Source organism: Oncorhynchus gorbuscha, linkage group LG21 (assembly GCF_021184085.1).
Source record: "Oncorhynchus gorbuscha isolate QuinsamMale2020 ecotype Even-year linkage group LG21, OgorEven_v1.0, whole genome shotgun sequence".
NCBI classification, from domain to species: Eukaryota; Metazoa; Chordata; class Actinopteri; order Salmoniformes; family Salmonidae; genus Oncorhynchus; species Oncorhynchus gorbuscha.
This window is the reverse complement of record NC_060193.1, coordinates 30,885,432-30,897,691: the sequence shown is the minus strand read 5'-3', so window position 1 is coordinate 30,897,691 and position 12,260 is coordinate 30,885,432. Positions and strand designations below refer to the sequence as shown.

Here is a 12,260-nt window from a genome sequence, read left to right as displayed (position 1 = left end):
GTGTGCAAAAGGCATGAGGAGGTAGGCGAATAATTACAATTTTGCAGATTAACACTGGAGTGATAAATGATCAGATGGTCATGTACAGGTAGATATATTGGTGTGCAAAAGAGCAGAAAAGTAAATAAATAAAAACAGTATGGGGATGAGGTAGGTATAAATGGGTGGGCTATTTACCGATAGACTATGTACAGCTGCAGCGATCGGTTAGCTGCTCAGATAGCAGATGTTTGAAGTTGGTGAGGGAGATAAAAGTCTCCAACTTCAGTGATTTTTGCTAGCCTTGAATGAAGGTTTGCAACGTACGGTACCAGTCAAAAGTTTGGACTCACCTACTCATTCAAGGGTTTTTCTTTATTTTGACTATGATCTACATTGCAGAATAACAGTGAAGACATCAGAACGATGAAATAACACATATGGAATCATGTAGTAACCAAAGAAAGGGTAAATATTTTCTATTTGAGATTCTTCAAATAGCCACCCTTTGCCTTGATGACAGCTTTTGCACACTCTTGGCATTTTCTCAACCAGCTTCACCTGGAAAGCAACAGTCTTGAAAGAGTTTCCACATACGCTGAGCACTTGTTGGCTCCTTTTCCTTCACTCTGCGGTCCAACTCATCCCAAACCATCTCAATTGGGTTGAGGTCGGGTGATTATGGAGGCCAGGTCATCTGTTGCAGCACTCCATCACTCTCCTTCTTGGTCGAGGTTATTGTCCTGTAGAAAAACAAATGACAGTCAGAATGCTATGGTAGCCATGCTGGTTGTGTGCCTTGAATTCTAAATAAATCACAGACAGTGTCACCAGCAAAGCACCCCCGCACCATCACACCTCCTCCTCCATGCTTCATGGTGGGAACCACACATGCAGAGATCATCCGTTCACCTTCTCTGCGTCTCTAAAAGACACGGCCAAAAATCTTACATTTGGTCTCATCAGACCAAAGGAGAGTTTCCATCGGTCTGATATCCATTTCTCGTGTTTCTTGGCCCAAGCAAGTCTCTTCTTCTTATTGGTGTCGTTTAGTAGTGGTTTCTTCGCAGCAATTTGACCATGATGGCCGGATTCCCAGAGTCTCCTCTGAACATTTGATGCTGAGATGTGTCTGTTACTTGATGCTGAGATGTGTCTGGCCTGCTCGCCTCCCTACCACTGAGGAAGTACAGTTCCCGCTCAGCTCAGTCAAAACTGTTCGCTGCTCTGGCTCCCCAATGGTGGAACAAACTCCCTCACGACGCCAGGACAGCGGAGTCAATCACCACCTTCCGGAGACACCTGAAACCCCACCTCTTTAAGGAATACCTAGGATAGGATAAAGTAATCCTTCTCACCCCCCCCCCTTAAAATATTTAGATGCACTATTGTAAAGTGGTTGTTCCACTGGATGTCATAAGGTGAATGCACCAATTTGTAAGTCGCTCTGGATAAGAGCGTCTGCTAAATGACTTAAATGTAAATGTAAAATGTAACTTGAACTCTGTGAAACATTTATTTCGGCTGCAATTTCTGAGTCTGGTAACTCTAATGAACTTGTCCTCTGCAGCAGAGGTAATTGTAGTTCTTCCTTTCCTGTGGCGGTCCTCATGAGAGCCAGTTTCATCAGAGTGCTTGATAGTTTTTGCAACTGCACTTGAAGAAACTTTCAAAGCTCTTGAAATTGTCCGCATCAACTGACCTTCATGTCTTAAAGTAATGGATTGACTGTCATTTCTCTTTGCTTATTTGAGCTGTTCTTGCCATAATATGGACTTGGTCTTTTTCAAAATAGGGCTATCTTCTGTGTACCACCCCTACCTTGTCACAAAAGAACTGATCAACGCTTTAAGAAGGAAAGAAAATCCACAAATGAACTTTTAACAAGGCACACCTGTTAATTGAAATGCATTCCAGGTGACTTCCTCATGAAGCTGGTTGAGAGAATGCCAAATGTGTGCAAAGCTGTCATCAAGGCAAAGGGTGGCTACTTTGAAGAATCTCAAATATAAAATATATTTTGATGTGTCTAACACTTTTTTTGGTTACTACATGATCCGATATGTTTTTTTCATAGTGTTGATGTCTTCACTACCAAAAGCTTGCCTTGACTTGGAAGAGTTCCAGTGATGAATGTTGGAGCCAAGTGTTTGAGTAGGCTAAACTAGGTAGTGAAAGTTTAATATATATAAATATAGCTAGCTCTCTTTCTCTCTCTCTTGCCTCTCCTTAATTTTGCAGGAAATTAATTTGTTCAAAACGGTTTAATATTGTTTTTCTCTCTCTTTGAGTTAACTTCCACCACATGTTATGCACTGCAGTGCTAGCTAGCTGTAGCTTATGCTTTCAGTACTAGATTCCTTCTCTGATCCTTTGATTTGGTGGACAACATGTCAGTTCATGCTGTAAAAGCTCTGATTGATTGGAGGACGTCCTCCGGAAGTTGTCATAATTACTGTGTAAGTCTATGGAAGGGGGTGAGAACCATGAGCCTCCTAGGTTTTGTTTTGAAGTCAATGCACCCATCTGTCCTTCAGCTACACCAAGGTGCTACCCTACAGAGTGCTACTGAGGCTACTGTAGACCTTCATTGCAAAACAGTGTGTTTTAATCAATTATTTGGTGAAATGTGTATATATTAAGTAGAGTTTTACCTAGAAGGGATAGCTTTCTGAATGTTTCACTATTAAAATTGTCATGAAATTCACTGAGGAGGATGGTCCTCATCTTTTTTCCTTTTAGAGAAGCAGGTAGCCTAGTGGTTAGAGCATTGGGCCAGTAACTGAAATGTTGCTGGTGTGAATACCTGAACCAAATAGGTGAACAATCTGTCGATATGCCCTTGAGCAAGGCACTTCTCCCTAATTTTCTCCAGATGCGTCGTACTAGTATGGCTGACCCCGAAACAGCAAATGTCACTGCACCTATCTGGTGTATGTGACAATAAAATATATAACTTCGAAAATTATTTTGCATCAACTGTGTAAAACTGTAGGAGCTTGTTTCCGCCACTGCATCTTCTAGGGCTGTAATCAAATCAAATCACAATGTATTTGTCACATGCGCCGAATACAACAGGTACAACAGGTACCTTACAGTGAAATGCTTACTTTACAAGCCCTAACCAACAATGCAGTTAAAAAAAAAGAAAAAATATATATATTTAAGAATAAGAAATAAAAATAACAAATAATAAAGGATTACGGATGTTGGTGAAAAACATATATTATGACGCCTTTCTGTTTTCTCAATGACATTCAACTCAACATTGAACAAAGGCGCAAGTTGAAGTTGAAGTTTTGCTCCACCTGAGCGAGTTCGACCACAAGTCAGAGACCACTATGATGACACACCAAACGCATGTGTCTTCTTCTGATGACTCTTAAGGGGAAAGTGATCCAAAAGTAACAGAAAGTAAGCAAAAATCAAATCAAATTGTTTTCGTCACATGCGCCAAATACAACAAATACACCTTACAGTGAAATGCTTACTTTACAAGCCCTAAACCAACAATGCAAATACATAAAAAATAAGAATAAGAAATAAAAGTAACAAATAATTAAAGAAAAATAACAATATTGCGGCTAAATACAGGGGGTACCGGCATAGAGTCAGTGTGCGGAGGCACCAGTTTAGTCGAGGTAATTGAGGTAATATGTGCATGTCGGTAGAGTTAAAGTGACTATGCATAGATAATAACAGGGAGTAGCAGCAGTATAAAAGAGGTTGGGCAATGCATAAAGGTAGCCATTTGATTAGATGTTCAGGAGTCTTATGGCTTGGGGGTAGAAGCTGTTTAGAAGCCTCTTGCACCTAGACTTGGCGCTCCGATACCACTTGCCTTGCGGTAGCAGAGAGAATAGTCTATGACTAGGATGGCTGGAGTCTTTGACAATTTTTAGGGCCTTGCTCTATACACCGCCTGGTATAGAGGTCCTGGATGGCGGTCAGTGATGCAACCAGTCAGGATGCTCTCTATGGTGGAGCTGAGGACCCATGCAAAATATTTTCAGTCTCCTGAGGGGGAATAGGTTTTGTAGTGCCCTCTTCATGACTTTCTTGGTGTGCTTGGACCATGTTAGTTTGTTGGTGATGTGGATACCAAGGAACTTGAAGCTCTCAACCTGCTCCACTACAGCCCGTCGATGAGAATGGGGGCGTGCTCGGTCCTCTTTTTCCTGTAGTCCACAATCATCTCCTTTGTCTTGATCACGTTGAGGGAGAGGCTGTTGTCCTGGCACCACACGGCCAGGCCTCTGACCTCCCTATAGGCGTGCTGCTGAGGCTACTGTAGACCTATATTGCAAAACAGTGTGTTTTAATCAATTATTTGGTGACGTGGATATATTTAGTATAATAGTTATAGTATGGCGGGTGTTATCGAGTTTGGCAGTTGACTGCTCGGGCGATTGTCATCGGTTCTGTTCCACTGGTCTCAAAGCATCTTCAGAAGCCCAAGCTACACCAGGGATCAAACTTTGAGCTTGAGTCACTTTGAGAAAATGTGTCTTGAGACTCAAAATAGTACTTTTGATAGAAATTGGCTCGGTTTTGTGGACAGGGGCTTGGAGCTACTCTCAAAGTACACTCAGTGTTCCACAGATGTGGAGCTCTGAATGACCAATTCTGCGTTGTGCAGAATAATGTAACCCTCTCCCGAGTCCCACTGTGGGCTTTAAAGACTAGCTCAGCCTCCAGAGGGTTCAGCCTCCGTCAAGAGGACCGTTGTCCTCTTGGACTAAAATGCCCTTTGAGCACTGCTCTTCCCTGGCATGAGGGGGCAACGCTTGTGCCTGGGGCCCTGCTAAAGGTTTGTGAGGGGCTAGGCCAAATGTTCTCACTGGATTAAAACATATTTGTGGAAAATAGTTTGGCCTGCGGCCAAGTGTCTTATCAAAAGAGGTTAAGAGAACAATATCACTTTCATTTTATCTGACAAAGGAATCTATTAGAGGTTCACAACCTAAAGTAATTTGTGGCCCCTTGCCCACTTCTTTTTCAGAGACCACCCACACTTGTTTTCACCCGGTAGTCTTTGCCAGTTGTGTGGTATTGCTGTATTCTAGGGTTTCTGTTGACCTCAGGGTTTGTTATAACTCTATTAGGGTCAAACATGTTATAAAAGCTAAACGGACTACTGCCTCTGCTTATGGCCAGGGCCCTTGGCCAATCAGCTTCTCCAAGCCCCAGTCTCTTCCCTGGCTCCTAACACCTCACTGCGCCAACCTTCCAATCAAACCCCCAGGACTAACTGCACTCCCTGACCCTCCTGCACCGACCTCTCGCCATTTCAACGCACTCCCATCAGGCCACACACTGCTGTCAAAACGGAGAGTCCTCCGAAAATATGAAAGATGAATGAAGTAGTGGGACACGCACACACATACACACAAACTCACAGTTGTTGTTTTTTAACATTTGACCAAGATGCCCTGGTTCTATGAATAATAGATTTTAGAGGTTTCTGTTGAGTTGTATATTAAAGGTGGCTTTTCCTCCCCCAAAACCTGTTGTTCAGCACTTGTACTTGAATATAATAATAAAAGGGGTTCACTGAAATTATACTCAGCATTAAACAAAACACATAATTTGGCTTGCGTGGGGTAGTGGGAGGGTAGCACTCTGTAAACATTTCCTTCTAAAATTAAAGAGGCAAACAAGACAGCTATTTCTATAGGGTAATAGTCTCAAATCTTAGCATAATCAGTAGAAGGGCCAGGAAGCAAAATTCCCCAAAGACAAGGAAAATAATTTTGAAATTGAAAAACACCTTTTTAATCCATTTGAATCAAACCAAATACTGTTACTTTTGCGACACTTACCGTGCCATCTGTGAAACCGGTTCCAACTCTGTTGTACAGTTGTGACTCACCCTTCATCTCTCCTCTTCCTCAGGTCATCCTCATCCTGACCAAGTACTACCACGGTGACTCCAGCAAGGTTCTGGAGAGCTCCCTCTGGAGGTAGGATCAAAAGGCTGTGTTGTCTGTTTGTTTACGTGTGCGTTTAGCCCTGTCCACATATCAATACAGTTGCATGCGGTTAGGTTAAAGGGCCGTGGGTTGATTTATCTCATTGCTGTGCTTCTCAGAAGACACCGTGGCACTGAGTACAGACAGAACAGAGTGGAAGAAAGATGAAACCTCAGCGGGCGTGAGAGCGGGCATCTTTTTGGACAGATAGTATGTCATCGTGGCACAGGACAGGCCAGTGTATTGCATGTAATCCATTACATGTAACGGATTACAAAAAAATACTGTAACTTTAATCCATTACTTTACCAGCAACAATATTGTCATCAGATTGCAGATACTTTTGAAAATCGAGATGATTTACTTCTCGGATCACTTTTGAAATTCAGAAAGGATGTTTCCGCCCCCAAAAATTGACACCTTTCTCAATTACTTTCAAATCAGCATTGAAAAAAAAGGCTCAAGTCCACCCAAAACCCACTTTAAAAAATATATTTGTTTCATTAGTCCGTTGTTGATATATTCCCAAAATATTTATCAGCAATCAAGTTGTAACTTTCAAAAATGCGTCACACGGGCCAGATTTCTATATTTTGAAAGTTGCATATCTTGATTGCTGACGTGCAAAACATTTTGGGACGATATCAACAATGGACTAATGAAACAAATACCAAAAGATAGTCTTTGGGTGGAGTTTACCTTTAAGTTTGTTCTGCCTTAGTGAGTCTGACCACAAGTCAGAGACCACTATGAAGACACAGTAGATGGGATCTCGGGAAAAGAGCAGGAATAGGCATTTGTAGGCTACAGTGCAAACTATGTCTTCCAATGGTGCGACTGCTGTTGGCATCCAAAGATTATACAACTTGAATAAAGGCTTTGAGATGAGGACGACAGCAGTGATGTAGTCTATAGCGATACGGACATCACTTATTATATTATACTTAGGCAGCCTTTTTTCCTTTTCTCAAAGTGGGTTGTTGTCTTTGTTAGTGGCATGAAAAGCCTTACAGAGTTTCACGGCTTCACGTTCGTTTTGTTGTTTATTGTTTTGTTGGCGACATATAAAATAAAAGAATGTACGCTTTCCACTCCTGCACCTTTGTTCCGGTCATTTCCTTGATGATGATCGTGACACTTGCACACTTTTGAAAGACTTAAAGAGCTGCCAATTATCGGTATCAAAGTGTCACCAACAAAAAACATAAACAAAAGGCCTATAACAAGGGCATACATTTGTCACATGCAAATAGCTATTTTTGGTAGTGCACAAAGCATGCCATTCCATGAGAGCAGCATTTATTTTACAACCTGAAGCAATGAGCCCAATCAGTCCTCCACGACTACAAAAGAATAAACAACAGAGTAGGCTAATAAATCCTTTGTTTTTGGGTTATGCTGCTCATGTAAAACAATTTGGCTATTCTATATTTCCATATTTATGTCCTATTCTTGAAGATCAGGGGGTAAATTATTTGGAATGATTGGAAATATGACAGACTTGGCGAGGTCTTCATCGACCTCGCCAAGGCTTTCGACTCTGTCAATCACCATATTCTTATCGGCAGACTCAATAGCCTCGGTTTTTCGGATGACTGCCTTGCCTGGTTCACCAATTACTTTGCAGACAGAGTTCAGTGTGTCAAATCGGAGGGCATGCTGTCCGGTCCTCTGGCAGTTTCTATGGGGGTGCCACAGGGTTCAATTCTCGGGCCGACTCTTTTCTCTGTATATATCAATGATGTTGCTCTTGCTGCGGGCGATTCCCTGATCCACCTCTACGCAGACGACACCATTCTATATACTTTCGGCCCGTCATTGGACACTGTGCTATCTAACCTCCAAACGAGCTTCAATGCCATACAGCACTCCTTCCGTGGCCTCCAACTGCTCTTAAACGTGAGTAAAACCAAATGCATGCTTTTCAACCGTTCGCTGCCTGCACCCGCATGCCCGACTAGCATCACCATCCTGGATGGTTCCGACCTTGAATATGTGGACATCTATAAGTACCTAGGTGTCTGGCTAGACTGCAAACTCTCCTTCCAGACTCACATCAAACATCTCCAATCGAAAATCAAATCAAGAGTCGGCTTTCTATTCCGCAACAAAGCCTCCTTCACTCACGCCGCCAAGCTTACCCTAGTAAAACGGACTATTCTACCGATCCTCGACTTCGGCGATGTCATCTACAAAATGGCTTCCAACACTCTACTCAGCAAACTGGATGCAGTCTATCACAGTGCCATCCGTTTTGTCACTAAAGCACCTTATACCACCCACCACTGCGACTTGTATGCTCTAGTCGGCTGGCCCTCACTACATATTCGTCGCCAGACCCACTGGCTCCAGGTCATCTACAAGTCCATGCTAGGTAAATCTCCGCCTTATCTCAGTTCACTGGTCACGATGGCAACACCCATCCGTAGCACGCGCTCCAGCAGGTGTATCTCACTGATCATCCCTAAAGCCAACACCTCATTTGGCCGCTTTTCGTTCCAGTACTCTGCTGCCTGTGACTGGAATGAACTGCAAAAATCACTGAAGTTGGAGACTTTTATCTCCCTCACCAAACTTCAAACATCAGCTACCCGATCGCTGCAGCTGTACATAGTCTATTGGTAAATAGCCCACCCATTTTCACCTACCTCATTCCCATACTGTTTTTATACTGTTTTTTATTTATTTACTTTTCTGCTCTTTTGCACACCAATATCTCTACCTGTACATGACCATCTGATCATTTATCACTCCAGTGTTAATCTGCAAAATTGTATTATTCGCCTACCTCCTCATGCCTTTTGCACACATTGTATATAGACTGCCCATTTTTTTTCTACTGTGTTATTGACTTGTTAATTGTTTACTCCATGTGTAACTCTGTGTTGTCTGTTCACACTGCTATGCTTTATCTTGGCCAGGTCGCAGTTGCAAATGAGAACTTGTTCTCAACTAGCCTACCTGGTTAAATAAAGGTGAAATAAAAAAATAAAACATTTAAAAATTAATGTAAAGCTATAGCCTAATCCTCCTATTATCTGTAGTAGATAGCAATGGGTTAGAAGCCTACATAACCAACCCATAAAGTAAAATGCAACATAGATTTATGTAAAATCTAACATAGATGAATCCTTGTAATAGATGTCTTTCAATTGGTAATATTCATTTTTGGCTTCTTCTAATGCCTATTAAGGGGAAAGTAATCAAATAATAAATGAAATCAATCAGATTACAATATTGAGTTTTGTAATCCAAAACTGATGTTACTGATTAAAATGTCAGACTGTAACGGATTACATTTAGAAAGTAACCTGCCCAACCCTGGTCATGACTGGGCCTGACAGGCAGAACAGAGCAGCCTCGAATAGAACTGCCCAGTCGGCAACGGCATTGCCACTTTCCTCAATGTTTCAAAACTAGCTCAGAACCAGTCACTCCTCCACATACAATTAGGTATTCTAGATCATAAGCCATCAAATGTCAGGGTCCTGGTTATAAGGACACTGGGTAGAGAAAGAAAGCCGTCTAGAAATCATTCACAAACATTGAATGTGTCTCACGGCAGTACTTAATTCATTCCCTTCGCCTCACTCTCGGTTCTCTCCACTTCAAAGTGCTGGCCGCTCATTAGGTGTGACTGCCTGTCTCTCTTTCTCGAAGCCAAATGAATAATGTACATATTTCCACCCAGCTCCATTTTGATGTTTTAATGTTGTTACTCATGAATGATGATTTTATTTTCACCTGGTGGGGGGGGGGGGGGGAGATGTAGAAAGGTGAACAATCTGGCACATACACTGGATGTTTGTTAGCCTCTCTCTTTCATGGTCCGTAGCGTGCAGAGAATTTGCATGTTTTTGTAAGGAGCTAAAATGGCCGCCATGGTGTTGTTGTGCCATTGTGATGATTTGGTTCGACTCCAGGCCGTATCACAACCGGCCGTGATTGGGAGTCCCATAGGGCGGCGACACAATTGGCCCAGCGTCGTCTGAGTTAAGGGTAGGCCGTCATTGTGAATAAGAATTTGTTCTTAACCGACTTGCCTAGTTGAATAAAGGTTAAATAAAAATTCTAATAAATACATGTGTGGGAGGGGGGGGGGCATTGGTTTCAAGTCAGCTCCATAAAGGCTGTGCAGTCACATCAGTAGATCAGCTTTAATATTACAGATAGATTGTGGCTTCCATCAATGTAACTGTCTGCATCATTTCCAATCCCCAATTTATATATATTTAAGAAAATATCTACAGTGATTTCTGAAAGTATTCATTCCCCGTCACTATTTCCAAATGCAGTGATGTTTACAGCCTTATTCTAAAATGGATTCAATAGACAAGGAATGGGAATGACAAGAGAAGCGGCCACAGACTGCAGGTCGCTTCGGGTAGGCGCAGGCCGTAGTAGACAGAGACACCTGCTCACACGCAGCATCTGATGAAGGCAAAAAACACGACAGGACAGGGCGAAACACAATCACAGCATGGTGAATACAAAACAAGGAACCGACGGGACAGGAACGGAACACAAAGGAATAAATAGGGACTCTAATCAGGGGAAAGGATCGGGAACAGGTGTGGGAAGACTAAATGATGATTAGGGGAATAGGAACAGCTGGGAACAGGAACGGAACGATAGAGAGAAGAGAGAGCGAGAGAGTGAGAGAGGGAGGGGGAGAGAGAAGGATAGAAAGAGGGAAAGAACCTAATAAGACCAGCAGAGGGAAACGAATAGAATGGGGAGCACAGGGACAAGACAAGATAATAAATGACAAACATGACAGTAACTCACCGAGCGCCTCCTGGCGCACTCGAGGAGGAATCCTGGCGGCAACGGAGGAAATCATCGATGAGTGAACGGTCCAGCACGTCCCGAGAAAGAACCCAACTCCTCTCCTCAGGACCGTAACGAAAAACGATAAAAAGGGAAACTAGGGTACTACTCTAAAAAAAAATGAGAACTAGGGACAGACTGAGACACAGCAAGGGCAGGAACAAGAACAGGAGAGATGCGATGGCAGGGAACAGACTGAGACCCAGCAAGACCAGGAGCAGAAGCAGAAAAAAAATTACCAGACTTCTTCTGCGCGCAGTCTGAACACGCAGCCACGAAACGGCGCGTGTCACGCTCCTGAGTCGGCCACCAAAAGCGCTGGCGAATAGACGCAAGAGTGCCTCGAACACCGGGATGACCAGCTAACTTGGCAGAGTGAGCCCACTGAAGAACAGCCAGACGAGTGGAAACAGGAACGAAAAGGAGGTTACTAGGACAAGCGCGCGGCGACGCAGTGTGCGTGAGTGCTTGCTTAACCTGTCTTTCAATTCCCCAGACTGTCAACCCGACAACACGCCCATAAGGAAGAATCCCCTCGAGATCAGTAGAAGCCACAGAAGAACTAAACAGACGGGATAAGGCATCAGGCTTGGTGTTCTTGCTACCCGGACGGTAAGAAATCACAAACTCGAAACGAGCGAAAAACAACGCCCAACGAGCTTGACGTGCATTAAGTCGTTTGGCAGAACGGATGTACTCAAGGTTCTTATGGTCTGTCCAAACGACAAAGGAACGGTCCCCCCTCCCACTGTCGCCATTCGCCTAGGGCTAAGCGGATGGCGAGCAGTTTTACCCACATCATAAGATGGCGAAGGCGATGATGAACCTTATAGACTGGAAGCCTGGCTCCCACGCCTACCTCTGAAAATGACAATGATTCTAGTGACGTCAGGAGTAACGAGGATAGGAGCGGACGTAAAACGTTCTTTTAGAAGATCAAAAGCTCCCTGGGCGGAACCGGAACTTAAAACACGTCTTGACAGAAGTAAGAGCTGTGAGAGGGGCAGCAACTTGACCGAAATTACGAATGAAACGCCGATAGAAATTAGCGAAACCTAAAAAGCGCTGCAACTCGACACGTGACCTTGGAACGGGCCAATCACTGACAGCTTGGACCTTAGCGGAATCCATCTGAATGCCTTCAGCGGAAATAACGGAACCGACGGAGGAGACATGAAAAGAGCACTTCTCAGCCTTTACGAGAGACAATTCTCTAAAAGGCGCTGTAGAACACGTGAACGTGCTGAACATGAATCTCGAGTGACGGAGAAAAAATCAGGATATCGTCAAGATAGACAAAAACAAAAATGTTCAGCATGTCTCTCAGAACATCATTAACTAATGCCTGAAAAACAGCTGGCGCATTGGCGAGACCGACGGCAGAACCCGGTACTCAAAATGCCTAACGGAGTGTTAAACGCCGTACTGTCCCCCTCTCTGATGCGCACGAGATGGTAAGCGTTACGAAGGTCCAACTTA

At 43.4% G+C, this 12,260-nt stretch overlaps 1 protein-coding gene across 6 annotated transcripts in view; it reads left to right on the top strand.

The window, feature by feature from the left end:
- LOC124008907 (VPS10 domain-containing receptor SorCS2-like) overlaps positions 1-12,260 on the top strand; it is a 342,821-nt gene that overhangs the window by 92,830 nt on the left and 237,731 nt on the right. For all 6 annotated transcript variants that reach the window (XM_046320500.1, XM_046320502.1, XM_046320503.1 and 3 more), the window contains exon 2: positions 5,875-5,942. In XM_046320500.1, coding sequence (XP_046176456.1) covers positions 5,875-5,942 — 68 coding nt within the window. The remainder of the gene's footprint in view (positions 1-5,874; positions 5,943-12,260) is intronic.